Genomic DNA, 22,847 nt, shown 5'->3' with positions numbered 1-22,847 from the left:
GCGCTGCGCCGGGCCGCGCTCGCCGGCCACCTCGCCGCGCTGCCGCCTCACCTGGTGCCGAGCGGCAGGAGCGTCCGCGTCTTCATCAGCGCCAACCCCGAAGGTAACGCGCGCGGGGACCCCCGTTCGCGGCAGCCCCGCTCAGCGCGCGCTCGCCCCTTTGCTCGCCCGCAAAGCCGGGCTCGCCCTCCCCGTGCGGCAGGCAGCGAACTTGCAAACTGCCCCAGTGCGCCCTTGGCTCCCCGCCGCTTCCAGCGGGTGCCGTGCCCCGTGTTGCTGGAGCCCTGTAGGAGCATTCCCGCTTGCAGCAAGGACACGGCACGAGGCGCCCGCGCCGCCGCGCTCCGAGCGGAGCCCGCGGCGCCCGCAACGCGCGCAACGCAGCGCAGCGGCCCCGGCGCCCGCCCTGCGGAGGGACCGGGCCGGGAAGGGCACAGCGGGTCCAGCCTTCAACTGACCGGTGCCCGGGAGCCGGGCAGGGAGCGCGGGGCCACTGCCGGCTCCCCGGGATGGCCCCTCACTTACACACATATATATAAAAACACATAAGAATATTCTGTGGAAGCAGGCGTTTAAAATGTGCCTGGTTTATTGCTGCGAGCAAAGCCAGTGCTGAAATAATGATCGCCCGAAAGGTGCTTACTCTGCCCTGCAAGCAAATTGATGTGAATTCTTGCAAGCCTCTCCACTGCAAATAGATTCCTGTCGGTATCATCTTAACTGTGGAGTTATTGATGCCTCCAGGTGAATGACATTTGTCATCAGGTTAATTTGGTGTGTTAATAGGTATTTGCTACAGAAAATAAATAGCACTGAACTCTTTCTGAAAGTTGGGTATTAAAGCCGTATATTATCCATTTACAGGCTTTCGCCTTATGTGGTTATTTCAAAAAGTCAGTCTTAGGAAGCAAATAATTCGGTCTTGGAATAAATGTAGTATCTTTATAGGAGCAGAAGTCCCCAATGATTAACGTTTACTCTTCATTTCCAAAATTTTATTTAGAGCACTCCTACTTTTACTGCTGGACCAAAACTTAAAACTAACTCCACATTTTGCTCATTTTGCTTATCAGATTAAGCTACCTAAAATCACTCGTGGCTACTACTGAACATTTAGAGAATCTAAATGAAATGGCTGTGACTATTTATCAGGAACATCATTGCCACAGAAGCATTACTAACTTCATTTGGTATTAAATACACATCTATTTGTATGTGTGTATAAATATATGTATATAAAAATAAGAAAAAAAAAGTAGCCTACACTGAAACTTAGATATAATCTAGAAAGCTATGTAGAAAAAAATGTGGAAAACATGAGTAAAGAGGGCAAGAAATTGAGAAAAATGTCTTCTTCCTAGTTAAACTGCTTAGCATATTTAAGCCCTCAGCCACAGGGCTTTGCATGACCAGGGCCTTTCTTGTTAATCTGCAGCGTATTAGTACAAGGGACCCCTCTATTTGGAAGGAGGCGACTGGGAGGGGCTGGGGGCTCCCTACCTTCCTGCAGCAGGACTGAATGGCCAGGGGCTGTTTCCTGGCGCTCCAGGGCTGGGCGTTCAGAGACCTTCAGGGTCTTCAGTTACATCTGCAACGTCAAGTACACAGATCAAACACCTTCATACATGTGAACGTGATCAGCTCTTTGGAAACATTAATGTTGCTTTTTGATTTGAATATTACTGTTTTCCAGCGTCAGGAGATGTAAGCAATGAGGCATCTATTCAGTAAAGTATTTTAGCTGAGAGATGCAAAACTGCAAGGGTGATCAGGGATTGCCACAGCACTTTTTGACTCCCCAGACTAGCCCATGACCACAGAAGAACCACCCAGATGTTACCTACTCCCTTGCTGGCAGGCTTTGCTAGATAGGTACTTACTGAACTCGGTTACTTTATCTAGAGAATAAATTCTCTACTAAAATGGGACAATAGCAGTAAATGCCATACTTTTGTTAGTACGTTGTAAACCCTAACAATATAATATAATCCCTTACATATTTGCTGATCATACTGAAATCCAACTTCCTATAAAAAAATCTACAAATTCTACATATACACATAGGAATATTGATATAAAGATCTTCCTCTAACAGGAGATACTGCTATTAACACCCCCACCTCAGTGCTTCCATTGTGCAAGAGGAGTAGAAATCTAAACTTTACAGTTCAGTCTTTAGCAACATCACCTTAGACTGCCCACGTGGCTCTGTGCTGTGCTACTGAAAGGGTTTGCCTTTTTTTTTTAATTCTTACGCAGTTTTTCAGCTTCTTATTTTTCATTGATAGACATTTCATTGCTACAACCCGTCTGGATGCTGCCCTGTGCCACGTGCTCTGGGTCTCCCTGCTGGAGCAGGGGGGTTGGACGAGATGATCTCGAGAGGTCCCTTCCAACCTCAACCGTTCTGTGATTCTGTATTCTTGAACATTATGTTGATTTCTAAACCATTCCATTCTAATACAGCAAAGATGTTTGGTGCCCAATGCACATATTTGCTGATGATACATCCAGCAAAATTCACACCTACCTTTAGTTTTCTTGATGAGAGAAGGATTGTTTTTGTATAAGTAGAAGTGTATGTGTTTGGAGTTAACTATCTAGGCTGCTTTGCAGGAATTAACTGTACATGTACATGCGAAAGGGAAAAATAAAGTGAGATGCATTTGTATATGCTTTTGTAGTTTATTGCTACTCAACATAAGGGTGGGTACCTCAGATGAAGAATTATTCTTGCTTTGATTACAGTGTGATTGCCATATGTGATGAGAGAAAGGGATTACTTTACATTTTGTAGCATATTTTGGGTATACTGTATTTAAATGTTGTTTCTGTTAAGAAAAATAGCTATGAGGCAATACTGATTTGGAAAAATAAATGCTAAAAAAGCTGGATTAATGCTTAGTTAGCTATGGTCCATTTTGTCCTGCCCCAAAATACCATATGGTGTCTCTACTTAGATATATTGCTTGAGGTCTTTTTATAAAGACAATTTTATGTAATCTGGGTGGAATTTATTCCTTGGCTAAAGGAAAACACAGATGTTCAAGTGCATGAAATTGCAAGGGAGGTGTTGCGGAGATGTGGAGACAAATAACTCCAGGACTTTTTTTTATGCTAAGTGTTGGTTGTGGTTACCTAACTTTGTACCTATTTATGGTTTTACATGACACTCATCACTGTAGTGTTTAAAAGCTACAAAACCAGCTATGCTTGAAAAAGAAGAACTCAGTAGCTTCAGGGACAAAGTTGAGGATCTCAGCTGAGTTTAAGAGAGCAACATGATGGGAAGTATTTATTTGTTTTTTGGCATGGTCCTTAATTTGAAATATTGCTATTTGAGGAGGGCCAGGTGTCAATGGTGCTTATATTCGTCAGGCTTTGGGAAGCAGCTTGCTGTTTCCAGTGCTTTGGTAGGACATTTTCTGCCTTTCCTCCTGGACCACAGCACTAATGCAGTGCTCGTGTCCGTGTGGGTGAGCGGGAAGCAGGAGCTGAATGACGCTGGGAGGCAGGATCTGGAAGCTGTGCAGCCTCCGTGCGCTGCAGCACCAAGTCTGGAGCAGGCGCTACCTCTTCTGCAAGGCGCAGCAGGGAGATGTGAGCTACAACCAGAATGAGAGCGGGTTTGCTGAGCAAATCTTCAAGCATTTGTTCCCTTTAAAAGATCTGATCAAAAGAGGCCCAGAAGGAGGCTGAGTTGGACTGGTGTTTGTTCCAGACAACAGCGGTGAATCTGCTGCATGCAAGGAGCTCCGTGACCCGTTGTGCTCGCTCTGGCTCCTCAGCTTGTGCAGCCAGGGGCCTGGGCTCCGCAGCTGTGCTCCAGGCACCGACAGTGTGAGGGGAATCACCAAGAAGCTTCTGTTTAATTCATACCCAAAATGGCTCAGTAGATTTTTCATTCATGTGCCCACACGGCAGGATGGGCGCTTGGAGAACGAGCAGCAAGATCAGGAGCTTTTTCTTTAAATAAAAAAAGCAATTTATTTTGTTGGTTTTGTTCTCTCTTCTTCACTTTTAGAAATAAGCAGAATTACCTGAAAGCAAGTTACTTGCCTATTAATTGGCATCCAGAATTATCATCTCCAAAGGTCCGGATCAAGTATTTAGCCTATCTACTTAAAAACCTATATTCAAATATATATTCCCCAAGACAGATGTTTGTATATATAAATACATATATATGCAGATTTTGTATATATAAATATATATTTATGCATCTCTCTACCCATATATGTATTTATATATACACATACACAAACACACTTGCATTTATATATTATTAACCTATTTATAAAACTCTAGCAACATTGCTGTAGACCATTTTCCAACCTGCTGTTAGGATCTCCTGTGGGAACAGAGTGTTTATGCGTTATGCTGGAAAACAGCCTGGGCTCATAAAATTGTAATAGAGATTGAAACTTTTGCTAAACGTAGTTCAAGTTCTAGGTTTGTTTAGCAGTATTGCAAACTGAGAAATTCAGGGTTTTATCCAGTAATACCCTGTAATTGCTCAGGATTGCCCGGACCTGCAGCTGTTCATACCCCTTTTAATGGCACCGAAGAAGCAGTGATACAGTGCAGCAGAACCTGTAATGTCTTTTCTTCTTTACACTGCAAGTGTTGCATTATCTCCTCAGGTGTACTTGCATTCTAGAGTGATCCCCTATATTTTGGTCTGTCTGTATGGAACATTTATGTGCATGCATCTCTCTATTAGAATAATAAGCAATAGTGCAGTCCGGAGGCACGTGTTCACAAGTGTGTAAACATACAAGACAAAATCCTATATTAGATTTTAGAATTTTAAAATGTTTATTGTGGAAAGAGACCTTCAGATCATAGGGCTACTGTACTTATGTTTCTACATATGTGAGTAATATCAGAATGGATTTTTTTTTTTTTGAAAAAAGAATCTTGAAGAATTTTCAGCTGCTGTAATAATATTTCGAGCTGATAATACTTTCTGGCTGCCTTAATACATTGGCAATATTTAGTCACTAGTAATTTAGCATTCTGATAGATTGAAGGCGGTAGATATAAATATATTGTAGTCGTATGTAGTCATGCGTAAGGAACACAGAGAAATCTGACAATTCTTTAATATAGGCAGTGCTGTTCAAGGCAACTAATTTATCCCCTTGATGCAATTTTAATTAAAGAAGGATAATAATAGAATTAGAGGACACAATTTAATCATAGTTATAGCAGTGCAACTCTAGAATAACACTGCTGGCCTGATTCTACCTTCATTAATTTCGGTTTATACCAGAGAGCTGCCTTTACCACGGCAATATGGGTCCAGAGGGGAGCAGGCCCTTCATCCCGGTCAGCTGAAGCCAGGGGCTGCAGCGAGGCAGCAGTGAGGCCCACCCAGACCTCCCGTTATTACAGATGTGCCCCGCTATTACAGATGTGCCCCTGCATCTGGCCGCTGTGAGCACCTGCTGATGGCCACGGCTGCAGACAGGGTGCTGGGCTGGAGAGGGCTCTGGGCTGAGCAGCTACGGCCCGTCCCGTGCAGCAGCTGCACCTGGAGAATGAGGTCGTGTCCACAGGCCAGGCTTATCAGGCTGTTCAGAACATTCCTGGTGCCACAAGCTGCAGACACCAGGTAATGGCAGGACTTCCACACTGGATTTAATCCAGAGCCGCGCTGTTGCTAAGCTTCGAACCGATCAAATAGGTAAACAGAGCAGATTTCCAACTGTCAGAAGCTGAAAAAGGTTATCCTACAAACATCGTATTTGTGCAAGCATTTAGGGTGATACAGCTCTGCTGTCTTCAACTTGGTAACACGTGTTCGTGCTGTGATTAAACACTCTAAAATGTGAACAGGGTCCAGTTCGCTGTCTTAGCAACTTGCTCAGACATGGAGTTGTTAGAGTGTGCAGATCATGCCTAACAATATTATTTGTAAAATTGCTATTTGGAATCTCTAACTAGTTGCATTTTACAGGTCACTAAGACTGAATGAGCCCTATTTGCACTGCATGGTTCCACATAACTCTCCCATCTGTAATGTTTTGTATTACCTGAGTGAGTCTGAAGCCTGGACCCTTGGATGCATTCGTGTTAGTAAAAAGCACTTGCATTTAAATAGAAGCTACAGCACTTGCTTTGTGTGAGTACAGAAACAGACATTCAGAAGCATATAAAAGTGCAAATTTAAATGGTATTGTTAAAATAAATGGCTATTAGGTACTGCAAAACTTCATACAAAGCCCTTTCAGAACTGTTTTTGAAATGTATATTATCTGTTTAATTATCCTGTGGTACCAGTTTGATGTGTGGCCATGCAAGGCAGGAAGAAACGGTCGGCATTTTAGAGCATCTGTAACAGAAGCCCTGACACTGCCTGCCCTTACATTTAACATTCCTTCATAAATGGTCTCACTCACTAGATTTTATTAGATTGAAGAGTCCTTTTCCATGATTGAGAGCATCAAATAACCACATGGGTTTAATACTTTCAGAGAAGAGAGGTTATCCATATTTGTAGAGTTATGCACACCAGTTATTATAGATAAGGTAAATAAGAAGATTGGCCATAGCGAGGCAGGCTTAAGGAGTGCTCAGCCTGATATTCCCTCTCCAACACTGGCAGTCTCAGATGCATAAGGAGAGAGTATGTGACATCAGGACACAACTGTAATTTCTGACAGCCTATCTCCCGGTTTCCAGCAGTTTGTGCGCGAGGGGCTTCCTTGGCCAAAGGTTTTACCTGTGTTCAGTAATCAGTGAGGTATCTTTATTCCATAAATTGGTCTAATTGCTCACTCATCAGGCAATGGTCTTGGTATTTAAAACAGTCTTTTAAATTTTGAAATAGACCCTTGCTCAGTGAAGTGTCTAACTGAGTTCATTTATTCAGATTTAGATCCTATTAGCTTGAGTGGGTATTTTGTAAGAACACGACCAAGCAGATTCAGCCAAGAAGAGATCTTAAACAGCAAAGTGGAAATACCTGCGGAGGAGTAAAGCCTAAAAGCAAATCCCCCTAACAGAATGTATGTGAAAAAAGCCAAAGCAACGATCCATTTTAGTCCACCTGTATACGGAAAGGGAGGCTCATCTGAGGGCCAGTTATCTTGTACGTAAGTATGAGATAATGTACTTATTTCCAAGGAATTATTAAAATGGAGCCATCCTAAGGAATAAACAAGGAAAAGGCAGTCAAAGACAGTCTTCAGCAACTGGGCAGGAGTGCTCCACACCTGCCTATGCCAGTATCACACGGCTAGAGGATCTTGCCAAACAGCAACCCTAAGCTTTACTGTCAGAACCCTAGAATAATGTCAATCAGGCATGTGACTGAGCATTAAGAGTGCTTACCTTAAAAGGAAGAACCTCATCCTTTTTCTTTTTCCCATGCTGCTTGTTATTTAACCAAGGTCCCATGAATTCTAGAAAAGGAGAACAAAGTAAAAGCATCTTTTGATAGTAGTCATTGTGGTGAGCTGCTTATCCACACAGGCAAGGAATCTACACTGTTTTGGCAAGACCAAATTATGTATTCTCAAGAAAAGATCTCTTTTCTGCATTTTCCACCCTGTAGAATAGCCAGTATTTGACATACTGAAGGCAGTGAGCAGGAAGTCTAGATTCATTTTTTAGTTCCCAGATAGATTTCTTTCCAGTAGTTACTGCTAAATATTAGGACAATGATAAAATAATAAAACTGCTTGATAATGGTCTTGATTTACTTTCCTGCCTATTTTAAATGAAGCTTTATGCAGTGCTCTTGAAGCAAGTTACTGAAGCATTCCATTCCTGTTTGACATCCCTAATTTGGCCTATCAAAACACTAGCAAAGTGTCTATGATGATTTACTTTGAAATACATGTCATTTGGTACCATGGGAATACAGAGAATTCAGCAATCTGTACTGAGCAAAACGACTTGAAATTGAATTTAAAAATGGGCCATTTAAACACAGGGATATTTCACTAGGCTGTTCCTGTTTTGCAAGCAGCAGGCTAGAAGGGACCTCTGGAAGCCTTTTAGTCCGTCCTGCTGCCCGAAGCAGGGTCAGATACTCTTGTGCTATTCCTAAAATAAGTTTCTCTTGATCTCATTTATTCTCTTAATTAATAAAAAGGAAATACATTAAAAGCATGCACACACAGAGGAGAATAGGTGCTACAACATATTATTCAACTGCCTTGCAGAAACTCATACGGATGCAAAATAAACTCACTGGTCAATAAAACCAAGCAAAAAACACAGGTGGAAATTGCCTTGCTGAGCATGAGTTGCAGTAACTTTCCCTTGATAGTGTCATTATTCATACATTCCTCAAACAGACCTTCTGGTTCTTTATTTCACCGTGTCAGGAAGCCAACGTGTGTAGCAAAACAAAGCATGGATAATATAAATCAATAAACTCAAAGATTATTTTATTGCTAACATTATGTGCTGCAATGGACTGCACATTTCAGGTAAAGCTTTCATCTACCTGGGGCATTTATGGAATCTCTGGTTTCTTTAGCATCTGATATGACAGACTGATGTAGCTAGCAGCTTTCCCTTTGATCTGTTCGTTCAAGAAGGGAAGAGGGGCAGCCATTTACAGTATTTCTTTAATTTACCTGCTGATGTATTCTCATGTACGAAATTTATTTTATTTGACATGAATTTCATTTTGCCAAATTTGTTTAACATCAGTTGATGACTTACAATTTTCAAAAGACAACAGAAAGCACAGGAAGGCTCAAGCACACAGATCAGCATTTATTCCTCCTCCCTTTAGAAAAGATAAAAATGCCTCAGTACCCATAACAATCTCCTTGCAGGCCACTTATTTTAATTATGGATTTTATTTTTTATACTTTTTATAATCAATCATGTATAATACTATATCATTCTACTGAGGCCCTTTCCTCGCTGCCAGTGTATTGCTCTTATTGTTAATAGCACTGTCAGCTCCACACAGTCATTATATAAATTCAAAATCATTTCAATAAAGCAAATGAGTTGTGGGTTCAATCCCCTCTAGCCCTGTGCAGAAGGCACAAGATGACTTGCACGTGGTTTCATCCATGCTGTGGCCAAGGGAGAGAGGCGGTCACAGGCTTCCAGACGGACTCATAGTGTCTGGCAGTGCTAGAAATGGAAATTAAAAGTCCATCCTTTCAACCATCTTCTACACCGCTGTAGAGAGCATAGCATCATAAAAGATCTTTATCCTCTTCTAAAGGTCACTGCAGCTCCTTGGATAGCATCCATCAAAATTCCCTGGCCAAGGACATTCCCTCTGAATAGGCTGGTGTACTTCTGAGGACTAACTGCTGGGCTTCATTCAAAAATCATTGTATTTATAATGGTTTTCCTGTCTGCTTTGAAGGAGCTTTGCATTAGCATGCTGTTATTTTGTCATTCTACATGCTTCTACTGGTATCATCAATTTATGGGATTGCTTTCTCCATGTAGAATATAAAATTTATGTTCACATAATTATGACACAAAGGAGCTTAACAGAACTTGAATTTGCTTTCTGTGATACGCAGAATGTACTGCATGACATTTGTACTACATTACTATGAGGATGTTCTACTACAGGCACAGTGCCAGCATGGTAGTTAGAAGTGACTGCCAATGTGCCTTTTTTTACATCCCATTTGCTTACCATACACAAAAACGTCAATTTTTTTCAATCCACCCTGTAAGAATAATAGTTAGCATTTGTGTTATTATTATGAAAATGAAAGGAAAGAGTTGGGGAGAATAGCTAAAGTCATATGAAAGTAATAGCTGCTAAGACATTCTATAATTCAGTCACTGATTAATCGGCTTGCTGTGGCAGTTCTGGAAAATGCTACATAGCATTTGTCAAAGATTTTTATTTGTAAAGAATACTTAGCTGTTTCAAATCCACCTGCTTTGCAGAAGGAGCAAGTGGTTAGTACATACACTGCCTTTTTTCTTTTTTTTTCCATTTCTAAGTCCCCAAGAGGGATAAACAGCAAGCTCACTGTTCCCTTGGTGTGTATTATACTATATATAACTAACAAAGTGTGGTTAGCAAGCAGAAGAAATAAAAGTCAGGAACAAGAAAACAAAGAAAAATCTAGAAAAAGTAAGTCATCGCAGAAATATTTGACTCATAAAAAGAGGAACATCAGAAATTTGTTTTTCAATACCCTTTTCAGTTGGATCATATGATTTTCACAAAATAGTAATTGCTACATGAGTGCTTAGAAGGGTCTAGGTAGAAGGGAGGTGGGATAAATCACTCTTTACATGTCAGTCATCGTTTTCCTCTCAGACATTACATAACCCATCAAAGAAAGCCAGTTTTGTCAATTATTTGGTCCTGCTTTGGGCTTTTTTAGCTCAGACCGCATCCAGGATTCTCTTTTGTGTTTTAAAACCGGCTGTACTGCAGTACCTATGAGTGGGTGGTCATAAAGCTAACCAGAACTTGACTGTAGGTGTGTGAAATAACTGTATAAATAATCAGCCGAGCATCTCTGACTTTGAGAAGGCAGGGCTGAGTTTCTGGCATCTCTCCCTCACACGATCTGTTGTCCTGGGCTCATTGCAGCTGCTCTCTGTTGCAGGGAGCATCATTTCATTTCTTCTTCATCTCTGAAAACTGCTTCTGCAGCAGCCAAGTGCTTCACTTTGTGGGCATGTGCAGTGATGTAATTTAACAGTCCTCTCAATTTAGTAATAAGGAAAAAAAAAAAAAGAAAAAAAAAAGGAGTCCTGCAAAGGTGACTCCTTCTTTATCGATGCAGACATCCTCACCAATAAGCATGTCCAGCCTAAGGCCGTTTCAGCTCCCGCAGGAAAAGTCTAAAGGCATCTCGCCTGGTACCCACACCTGAGGCTACAGTAATTGTGTTTATCAGTCAGACTCTTCCAGCAGGTCTCACTGACTTCAGCAGTTTGGTAATGTCCCAAATCACAGCCAGTTTCCTCCAAAATCAGGGAAAAAATAGGATTTATTTTGAATAAAGTGCTCAAGTAAGAAGTTCAGAGAACAGAAGGGCAGCTGAGTAGTAGCGCAGGTTGTGCTTGCAGAAATCCTGCGTAGCTCTGCAGGGCTGCCAGAGTTAAAAGCCACACGGGATTATTTATTGGAATTTCTTCAGAATTAGGTGCATTTAATGGTCCTGCACTGAGATACAGTTCATTTGCAGTAACTTGTTCTCACACAGCTTACTTATTCCAGAAACCCTAATGTTGACAGATACAATATTTTTCTTTCATCTTTAACTATATGTGCAGTGAAATACACGTGTGGTTTTATGATCCTTACTTGCTTTTCACTTATTTTTATAACTCTCTTGTTTTATGTCTTCCTAAAGTCTGGGTCATACTGTTTTGTTTGCTTCCAACACTCCAATGTGCAGTTTAGTTAGGAGACAAAATGTCTGTGACATCCTGTTGTTTTATTGATTGTCACTGACTCACTGCCTTGAGCACTTCAGTAACATACCCTGATTGTTCTCTTTCTTCTTCTATTATCAGAGAAAAAGGTAAAACTACTGCAGCACACACCAGTTAATTGTTAAAAAGTATTTGCATTTTTGTGCAGCTTTCTTTTTTTCTCTTTTCTAGGTCATTACATACTTTTTTGAAAAGTGAGTTGACACTATTAAATGAATTAGGATTTTAACATATGTCTTTGTTACTGCATTGGCACTCTTTATGTCTTAAGTTAAGAATTCTTTTCACATCTCACTCATAATTCCTCATATATCTCATATATCTCATAAGAATTTTTTCTTTCCCACTAATTTTGATTATAGTTGCAAATTCTTGTCCTTGCAGGCTTTGCTGTTTGCCAGTGCTTAGTTGTAATAAGTTTTGGTGTTCTGCAGGGGTAATTTTCAGACTTAATTTTGGTAACTCTAAATGTGCTGTGTCTTCAATTTCTCCTGTCACATCATTTAATTGTATGACAATAATTGTTTGTAAATTGTCATGTTTTCAAGAGCCTTTCCCAGTTTGCTTTATTAAATGACAGAATTACTTTTTATTGAATTCTTCCACTTGTGCAGTTTACAGAATGCTAAATTCCCCCTCCTGTCAGGCTTCTGCCTTCAGCCCATGTGCAGCTGAGGCACCCACTGCACATTTGCACCCTTCCTGGCCATAGATCCCATCCAAAGGATGCAAGGACTCGGGCTGCCAAGCTTCAACATAGGGACCATTTGTAGGATTAGGAAAGCATTCCAAGCCAACCTAGAAAATCCTTGATAACTTAGAACAAGAAAACCACTATATTTGTGGAAAGTCTATTTTTTCTAGGATATAGGAGTTTCTTTTCCCTTCTACCGTATCTGGTTTATTTTGAGATATCCGCTGAATTCTGTATCTCAAGAGTCTTGACCCCTTTGTTTATTTTAGCTGCCTCATTTTTTATTGGACAGCTAAAAGGACGGCTAAATGTTACTGTTAAGCCAATAGGTGGCACTGGTTAATCATATTAACAGCCAAGATACAGAGTTTTTTTAAGTTGTCTCTTGTGAAATGCACCCAGCTATTAAAAATGGTAATTAAATTTTTTTCTAAGTACTTATTATATGTATGTTGTTTTAAATTTGCCATCTTACAGAACTGACAGTATGAAACATTTCAAAGAAGGAAATGTTTATGTTTTTATAATTGTGCCTTAGTTTAGATGGGATATTGTTTGCCCTCGGTGGAAAAAGAGAAGCTAACTGATGCACGCTTTGAATCCTGTTTCAAGCAGTTAGTTTTTTTCTTGTTTCAAAAGTGCTTTGTTTAAACCCTCCTAGTAGCTTAGACATTTGCAGTCACATCCTATATTTCCCCACAACTGAGAGACACTGTTCAGCGTTGCTTGCTGTTTTAATGATATTTCCCATTACTTTCAGTGGCTCCTATGCTAGGCAGCTATTCCTTGGGGCTCGGGTGCTCATCCCCCGGTTTCTCCTAGGTGCTGGCAAGGCAGAGGAGAAGGAGAGGCCGCCAGCATTCCCGCACGTGGGGAGCGCGGCAGCCGAAGGGCTGGAGGCGCGGCGGGCCGGGCCGAGGCGCTGCGCGCGCCGGCGGGCAAGGCCGAGGCACAGGCCGAGCAACCCGGCCCCGTGTGCAGCACCACGGCCGTCGTGCCTGGACACGCCCAATACAGCTGCAGAATCACAAATCAGTTGAAAAAATCTTAATTAATGGATGACTTCCAGTTTCTCATGTGCCTTCTGGAAGGGTCGGCAGAGGCCAGAAAGTTGACAGTGCTGCTTGGAAAAGGTTATGGAGGAAATAACCTAGACCAATCTGTTCCCTTCCTAGTCATCCTAGGGGACCATTGGCTGCTTTCCAATACTCTCCACTCCAAAATCCCAAGGGAATAGCAACAGAGCCCTGCAGCCCTCTTTGGAGCTGATTTTCTAGGAACTCAAGGGCACTAGTTAGCACAAAACTCCCTCCCCTACCAGTTACCTGATTCAAACCTGAGGTTTGCAAAGTGCTCTGAGATTCTCAGAGGAAACGCTCCATAGAAATGCAAATGACTTATTATTATAGTATTATTTTCAAAGACAAGGTTTCCATAATATTTAAAGACATTAATTTCCTATTGATATTCAAAGCTCTTGGCAACAGAGGTGATACATTCTGCAGCATTAGTTTTAAAAAAACACAGCTCAAAAGGAATAATTTTGTTGCTGGATTGTCTTCTGTGACAAGAACACGTAAGCTTTAAGAGGTCTGGCAGCCATTTCCTTACGTAGCATTGTTCCTAAGTAATGGTTAACCTTATTTGCATCACATCCTTAGATAATTCAAGTACAAAAACTCTCTTTGTAATTAACACACAATGGTTAAATACCTCCCTTTTTTTATATGTATGTTGTACTGCTTTGCAAATTTCCTGTGACAAAATCTGCGCTGCCCATCCAGCGAAGCCAAGCAGAGCACTGGGAGGAAGCAGCCAGCGGATGGGCACATCAGGGCAGGTCCTGGGTAGAGCTGGGTTAGATGTTCTCGGAGCACCCTGGGCCACAGACCTCAGCACATGCCCAGGAGGCTACACGTTGCAAGCTCCCAGCCAGGCCCTTCCGTGCCGGGAAGGGGCAGCTCTTTCCTGTGGGGTGGGATGGAGTCCAGACCTGCAGGTAGCTCTGTAAGATGGGGTGGACTCTGTTTCTGTGGTGGCTTGAGCAGCCCCACGGGCAGTTTGGGGTTGTTTTGTCTTTCCTCCTCTTGCTCTGTCTTGGTTCTCCCACATGGAGCTGTCTCCTCCTGTTGTGTCAGGCCTTGGTTTTCCTGCTGCCTCCCCGAGATGGGAATTGCAAAGTTCTCCTGGAAGAGGGAATTCTGTGGCAGCGTGGACGCCCTCCCTGCTCTGGACCATCCCGGCAGCGGAGCCTGAGCTCGGGTTGCGCGCGGTGATGTTCATGTGGACTCCCTGTCCCCGTGTCCCCACCATGGCACTGCCTGGGCTCGAGCAGCCTCCCCGTCAGCCTCCCGTCGGAGAGAGGAGAAACTGCCTTCTGCATCCACAGAGCAGAAAATCGAGTCCTTGGAATCGGTACCGCCCATGGGGCTGGCGCATTAACTCTTGCTGCTCACTTGCATTTATCTTTTGTAATTTTCTTCATCTGGGCTGTTTTCCATGACGTTTTCTTATCCCAGAGCTCAATGTTTTGGCAACTGTGAACAAATACACATCATCTGTTTACTAACACCAGAATGTAAAATCACTTTCCCTATTAAAAATAAAAGAAAGAACTTTAATAATGAAGCAGCTTGTGTTTGAAGGTCAGCCTTTGGCATGGAAACAGTTCACAGTGAGAAGCGGTACCCCAGAGGGGCTGCTGAGAACTGGCAGTGATTTGACAGAGCTACGAGCCTGCAGAAATCACTTCTTGCAGTTACAGTAATGTTGAACCCACTCTGGTTGCCTGCTCGTGGACAGGAAGATAGACCGAGTGTATGTGTGTGGCTCATTTGATTCCGTCCCTGGCTTCGTCCTGGTGTTACACAGCGGGAAGGAGAGCTTGGGTGGCATTTTGGGTCAATTCAATATGAATTTCCATACAGAAGCGTCTGGTGTCTCCTAGCCTGATCCACAGCCCCCCGCTCTCCGCTGTCATTTTTCGTTGCCTGTAGTGGACTTTGGATCAGGCAGTTTTCAATGCTGCCCAGTGCTGTGCTCAGATAAAGCACAGCTAAAACCCCAGCCCACCAAAGTGGGTGCTTATGCACCCTCCTTCCCTGCTGTCCAGGAGTGGGTCACAGTGCAGCAGTCGGGAAGAACTACTGCCTGTAGAAAGCCCTGCATTTGGCCAGTCACTGTCTCCTTCAAGACCAGCTTTTTTGGTTTGACTTAAATATCGGTGGGGTTATTAAGCCTTCTGTTTTTTTTCAGATCAGTTTCATTCCCATAGTTTATCACTGGGACTATTATTAGGGTTTCAGCACATCAGAATTAGCAGTAGGACATGTATAAAGCTGCCTCATTTTGCCTGCTAGAAGAATGTCATGGAGTTAATGCATTCGTGTGCAGCAGCAGCCTGCAAGGTGGCATGTGCCTGCGTGACACCCTTGTTGTTAGGAGCTGCCAGCTGCACAGTTTTGCTGCCAGTAGAAAATCAGGTTAGATTTTATTTAATTAAACCAGCTTATCTGCCATCCATACTAATTACTCTTGTTCATCTGAACATGCACAATTCTGTTTCCTTAGAGTTTCACAAATTATTATGAGTGCATCAAATCTTAAGCTTCATTAATGGAAACAGCACCCTCAAATTCCAGTTAAGCATATTCCATTAGATTTGCAGGTGAGAATAAAAATATGGGATGGATATGTTGGGTGAACATATCCATAGCCAGCTGAATGCTAGCTGGAAGGATGTTTTATTTCTTTTTGATTCTTAAGGAATTTAAAATGTAACACCTTTTGGAGCGTGTCTTTTCCCTTTCATTTTCTGAACGAGACTCTGCAAGTTGTGCCACAGGGGACAATGACTTGTTCTAAAATTAGATCCACTGGGGTTCTGCAGGGCAGCTCTTATGGGGATAAATGCAAAGCACCATAACATGGTTTTGTGCATTATGTCTCTGAGACCAACTATTTACCATTCTCCAATTAATCATATTTAATCTCAACTTCTGCCCTTTTCCAGTAACTTATTTCTGCCGCTCCTGCATGATAGCTTGTTTTAGTTTACTGGTAAGACTATTTTGTCTGCTGCCACACTGATGATTTGAGTACCTGCACAGAGCACCTGGCAGCTGCTGCCTGCTTAACTGCACAGCTATAGTCATGCTTAATTTCACTTTACAAAGAGGCAAGAATCACTTTGTTTTAGTTCAGTGACTGAGTAATAAGTTGTTTTTAAGAGTTCATCCTCCACAGCTGAGAAGATAGGATGCTCTGTGCTTTGGTAAACTTGCATGCCACAATTAACCAGTGTCAGAGAAGGCAGCGCCTCTTCCATCCCTCTGGTACCTGCATGTGACCCAGGGCAGCTCTGGGTGGCCAGCACTGGCTTTTGCCTCCCATTTTGAAATGTTTTAAAGGAGCTTCTGTTTTTGTCCAAATTTGGATTGTAAAACACCCCAAAACACACGTGGCCTGGGCACTGGGTCCTTGGCACTGGCTGTTCTTCCCTGCAGTTTTGCTCTAACTGGCCCAGGCAGCAGCAAAGGTCTCCCCAGGACTGTACACGTCAAACCTGCTGGGTCATTCGGGCTCCCCAGCATCCTGAGGTGTTGTCAGCAGTAACTTGTCAGCCACGGACTTGTCAGGTCTTGAAAAGCTCCAAGGACAGAGGATCACAGCCCCGCTGGGCTGTCCCTGCAGCCACGGGCGCTTGGCCCTGGCCATCTCGCTGCCTGCTCTGCTCTGCTCCAGAGCCTCCAGGTTTCGGGTGTCCAGAAGAGTGACAAGGAGAGGAGAGAGGGAGGGAGGCCACACGCCTCCCAGTGCAGCCCAGGACAGGGTTTTCCTTAATTGCAAAGGGAGCACACTGACAAATACACATTCGGGATGTGTAAGGCCAGGTACTTCAGCTGGAGCATCACGTCTAGGGTGGCACGTCCACACTCAGGTAGGGACTTTGCAACAGAGCAAGGAGCTGACCAGACCTTCTGGGCTATTATCTTTAGAACACTTATACTTGAAAATATAAAATCATAAATACCAAAAATTCTTACGAGATCTTGTCACTAAAGCATCAAATTTACCTCAGATTTGTTAGTGTGCTTCTTTGATGATGGGTTTTATCAAATGGGCTTAGATTAACTTGGACATGCATAATTTACGTACAGAATTTACATGCAGTATTCTGGGCACCTTGAAGCCATACTGTACCTCGTTATCAGCACACATATCTTTTTGCATAGTGCAAATAGCATGAAGGTGTCTGAACTGTGCACTGAGTGTGATAGCAGGAATCACCTGGGCAAATATGGTGCTAATATCAGCTGCTTTCCTTCTGAGATGCTGTGAGATTAAAGACAGCGAGGACTTGCTATTATTACACTAAATGTAGCGATCAGTCCCATCTTTGGTATTTCTCTTTGTTTTATGGTGTTTCTAATGGCTAAATTCAGCTTCCTGAAAATTAAAATCAAGCTGATGAAGTAATTCTGATTTCAGAATTACAAATTTCATTTGGCTGAGTTTTGTTGAATTATAGTGCAATACTAAGATGTGTACTAGGACTAATGCTGCACATATTTATGTGAAATACGACAAAGAACAACATACAGTTTGGAAATATAAACACCAGAACTAAAGGTGTGTGCTTTTTTATGTGATAAATTTATGTTTAAAACAACAGAATTTGAGTAAATATGATTAGTGACATCTTTTTTTTCCCCATGCAGACACAATAGCAGAAAGGAGTGCCCTAAGAGAACATGTGTATCCTAAGCTAAGGGAATTCTGCAGGGAAAACTATGGGCTGGAATTTCAGGTAGGTTTTATTGCATTGAATCTTCAGTTATGGTAAATGCTATTTATTGACTCATCTATTATGGTAAATACTATTTCTTGAAATTAGCTCTGCTTAGAACAGGTAGTACTTTTAAATGTAGCAACTGTCACATCATTGGTAAAATAAAAAATTACAAAATGTATTCCATATGTTAATTGTGCTGAATTGATGCACTTGAACCAACTTTCAGAAGATATGAGGGTAAATTCTAAGTAGATGAAAAAATTCTGCACAGCTCTACCATAAAATGTTTCCCATTGATGAGCGCAATAGAGCAATAGACTAACAGCTTTGACTTTTGAAACTTAATCACTTCATTCTTATTTTAAATACTCAAAATCTTTAAGAAAGAATAATGCTACACCTGAATTACTGTATCGCTGTGACTTCCAGAAGCCACTCAGGCTCATGTCAGCCCTGCAACCTATTTTTGATTTAATGGACTCAGCATTTAACTCAGAACATCTCTGTATTCAGAGAGCAGTTCCTGCTCTACATACATGTTTGGTTTCCACTGTAATGTGTGAATTAATTTAATCAGGAGAATATTGAAACTTTCATTACCAAAGTTAATTGAATGAGGAACATTTCATTAAAATTCCTGTGGTGATTGTGTAACATGGAATTTGCTCCCATCACTGTCAGTGGTAAAATTCCCAATTGCCATCAGTGGATTCAGGTTTTCCCTTGCACTACAGAAAACAGTGACTCATCCACATCTTTGAGAAGAGCCTGTTAGTAATAAATAATGACATACGACTTTAAATACATGAATTTGACATCATAGTACTTTAAATCAGGTATATCCTGATTCAGAGTCCAATAAAGTCCATTAAAATAGACCCATTTATGTCAGCAGGCCCAGAACTGGATCTCTGATAAGGGGATCGAATGTCTTATCAAGTGTTGTAAAAATATTGTTCAGTTTTTCCAAAAATTCTGCTTCTAAATCTCCAGCCTTTCCTAGCATGCTAATATTATGTGTCACATCACAGATAACAAAACTCCTTGGGGTGTAAACACTGTTCTTACTTGGGGAAGCAAAGTAGGAAAAAAATGTACAAAAAAATTGCCAAGGAAAAGCAGTAAAGCATTCTGGAGAAGGCTCTGAGATAGACTTCATTAAAACAGTTTTTCTTTCTGTCTTTTGCATCTCCCGTGTTGTGTTTTGTATGTTAGCATGCAAAACCAAGGATATTAAAATTTTAGTGCAATATTACGATTTTCCAGATACTAGGATAAATTTATATATCCCTACAGAGCAGAATACTTAACTTTTCATCCTGTTATTAAATACCCTCATACTGACCAAGTGTGGACTACCTTTTGTCTGACTAATACATAGTATCCTTAAACACTCCCTCTTTTTGACGAATCACGACCTAAATGAAATTCCTGTTAATAATCCTCAGAACTGCAGCGTTCCCTGAACGCTCCCGCTCCAGGGGCTGGTGTTTCGGGTGCCGCCGAGCGTGGGATCCATCGGGCACCCCGAGGCTGCACGGGGAGCCAGTGCGTGCCGCCTGCGCACCCAGGTTTCCCAGGGCACTTAGATTTGCCTTACAGGCAAAATAAAATTCTTCCCTGTACTATGAAAAAAAATGGTCACTCTATAAAATTCTAAGCTTGGTTGGACAAAAGTAAGCAAAAGAAAACACTGATTCATGAATGGAAAGTCTGTTTTTCCTGGCCAGTGTGAAATTAAACAAATCCACAGTCCACCTTGTGTACCTGGCTCTTAAGCAAGACACCCCACCTCACCTAGACTACGTTATTGAAAATTAGAGTGCATATTTATCAAGTAGTGTTTGCAGTTATAAAGAAACTTTAACATCAGATACAGTTGTCTTCTTGCTTCTTTTACATTTTTTTAAAAGAACTATTTTAGCATAAAGCACAACTACTAAGATGACTTTATGCTAAGATGCTCTAACTTTATAACTAAAATATTGATGTTCTATACATTATTTATGTGCCTGTCTATATATATGCTTATATTCTGTATACTCTTTATGTTCAAATAATCACAGAGTTGGATAGAATGCAAAGTTCAGTAATAAAGTCACAAAGACAAATAACAGCAGGAGAGAGAGAAAGAAAAGGAGCAAGTTCTTTTTTCTGAAGGCACTAAAGGAGAAAAGAAAACCTGTGGAATTGAGGCAGATGGGAAAGCTTCTTGAGATGGAGTTGTTATAAAGCAGAAACCTTGTGTTCCAGCGAAGTTTTGGAACAGAATTTCTGTACAAAAATAAAGATGTGCAGTATGTTTTCTTGGCAGTGTGGTCTGCTTTGCATTTCATACCATGGGCTATTTAACACATCATCACTCGGTACCTCTCATGTTGGACCATTTTGTTTCTACTCCAACAAACCCTGACGAATCCTTAACCTTCCTGCCAGAACTACCCAATGCGATTGCTGCTAATCAAATTAAACAGGGACATAAGTACTTGTAGGATTAGGTCTTAAATCTTGTCATTTATTGTTGTTTCCAAAGGAGATTAACCTGCAGTAAAATGGTGAATTTAAGTTTTTTATGAACCCTTTATCCGTTCTTATATTAGATCTTCAGATTGATTTTATGATTTGTTTAGACAACAACCAGTTTCGTGGTTTACTTCCTCACTGCAGTATCAGAGTGCTCCCACAGGACTAATACTATAATAAATAATATTGTAATATAGCTGTGTCTCAATACAGCTTGATTTTATTTTGAAACTATCCATTTGACAAGACACATGTGTTATGAGCAATCAGTAGTAGCTTAAATTAGAGAGCACTAGGCATGTACCAGAAGTTTCATTCCAAAAATCAAGAAATGCATACATATGATCCCTGTCCTTTTAAGGGAAATGCCCAGGAAGATTTTATATCCTGTGGACACAAAAGACACAAGGCACCAATTCCTGGTGCTGACCGATCTCTAGCAAAACTCCCGTTAATTTCCGGGAAGCCAGGACGTTGTCCCTGCGCTTGCCATTGTTGCTACCCGTTATTTGCAATTTAGTAGCACATAAAGGCAACCTTGGATCAAGATCTTGTAATGTTAATCTCTGTACAAAAATCTGAATGCAAAATGAGAGACTGTTCCTACCTGAAAGTATCTGTACTCTAAACAGAAAAATAAACCTAAGATGGCAAATAGCCTTGAATTGCTGCTCAGTTAAGGTGGCCCTGCCAGGCTGCACAAGGAGCAGGCGGAGGATCTGCAGCCCTTTCCAGGATGGCAGAGCAATGCTGAGCAATGCACACTGGGGTGGTGAAGTTAATTTGTAATTGGACAGGTAGAAAATGCGTGGGATAAATTAACAATATTGCATATTGATTTTCAGGTTATAGACTTATACTGGGGAGTTGAAGAAGATGAATGGGACAGTCCTGAGCTGCAGAAGACTCGTATGAGGCTGTTAGAAGATTGCTTGAAGACTTCTGCAGGTCCATGTTTTGTTGTGGGTATAAAAATAATGTTTTACTTCCCACCAAAATATTTTTGTTAGCATGAGTGAGATGCATAATAGATGTATTCTGTTTTCCATTGTTATGTTTCCTTTCCTTATATTTGATATGCTTTGCTGCACACTTTTTACCTCCTGCTTAGGATTTTCCTGCCCAGGGCTGCAGACCGTCAGGAGGGACTAGAGACTAGAGGGGAGGAAGGAAGGGCCTTGTTTGGCCCTTGCCCAGGAGTGAGGGGTGTCGAGGTACCAGCAGCAGTGACTGCACTGCCACTGCCTGTCAAAGGAGACTGCCATTCCTTAATTCTGGAATGTCATTTTTTTTGTTTTTTGACCCTACTTTCCACCTTCTTTTGACTGTTGCCAGAAAAAAAAAATGTCACTTTTAGGATTTTTCAAGAGTCAGCAAAACTACCAAAAAGGGGTTCATCTTCCCTCGCTTTTGCTATGAGGCCTAAAAGAGAGGCTGAAACACCTTTACAGCGTGGTTAATGCAGCTCTGTGCAGTGCTTTGAGTGGTGGAGAGAGATTTTTCTGCGGACAAACCTGATGTTTTACATCAAGCTCAATGGACTGGCCGGCCATTCCTCATGGCTTTTGCAGCTGAAGTAATATGAATTTATGAAGCCAGGCCAAACATTGTATAGGGTTCAGTAACTGCAGAAGCCCTGGGAATAGACTGCATATATTAAATCCTGCCAGGTATTCTTCCCCTCCTTCCAGTGAATCTTATACAACAGATTTTGCTGTCATCAATTTTGTATTAAATATGTGATGCAGAATAGTACAAAACTTTATTTCATAGTGGTGCTTAGAAAGATTTATGACATCTTTTAAGGTGAACTTCGGTAACTCAAAAATGATTCAAGAGGGTGGCACACTGATTTAAGAGCATGTAAGTGCATGGCAAACTGACAGTATTAATTTCAATGCATAGACAGAAATAAACTGCTCTTTGATAAATGGAATCCTTTTCCCAACCTTTTAGAGAACCATACCTTTTGTCTTTGAAGAATAAGGGTTATTTTTAACTTTGTGGGTAGCTATAGATTTAACTCCAATGAGACTGGCTATTTAGTGTCGTAGTGTTATCATGCACTAGTGTTAGTGCATGATTAAGAGCTTCTCTTAAAGCTCCAAAGCAAAAGATGAGATTTGGGAAGAATTTGGATTTATTTTGTATATGAGATGTACTACGTGAAAGAAGGACTTCAATGAAAGTACAAAAATGATCACAATGAGTAAGACTTGCTATGATGCAGAATACTTCTCCTGAAGAAACCTATTTCTGACTACTCTTCTATTTAACTGTATCAGCCATCTTGAGTTTCCATCATTTTAAGTAAACAGAGGCTACAAAACACTAATCTTTCTATGCATAATTGTAGGACTGCAACAATATTAGGAAAAGTGTTCTCTTTGACACTCCTTTGACAGCTCTAATTCTATAGATTAATCTTTTCCATTA

The 22,847-nt window shown here is 41.4% G+C and overlaps 1 protein-coding gene across 1 annotated transcript in view; it reads left to right on the top strand.

Moving 5' to 3' along the window:
- Nucleotides 1–22,847, top strand: part of NWD2 (NACHT and WD repeat domain containing 2) — a 42,535-nt gene that overhangs the window by 1,264 nt on the left and 18,424 nt on the right. Inside the window, exons 2-4 of the mRNA XM_026037498.1 lie at nt 2–103; nt 17,815–17,903; nt 21,257–21,373. Coding sequence (XP_025893283.1) covers nt 2–103; nt 17,815–17,903; nt 21,257–21,373 — 308 coding nt within the window. The remainder of the gene's footprint in view (nt 1; nt 104–17,814; nt 17,904–21,256; nt 21,374–22,847) is intronic.

Source organism: Nothoprocta perdicaria, unplaced genomic scaffold, assembly GCF_003342845.1.
Source record: "Nothoprocta perdicaria isolate Ctin4 unplaced genomic scaffold, notPer1 scaffold_2, whole genome shotgun sequence".
NCBI classification, from domain to species: Eukaryota; Metazoa; Chordata; class Aves; order Tinamiformes; family Tinamidae; genus Nothoprocta; species Nothoprocta perdicaria.
This window is presented reverse-complemented; position numbering and strand designations above follow the sequence as displayed.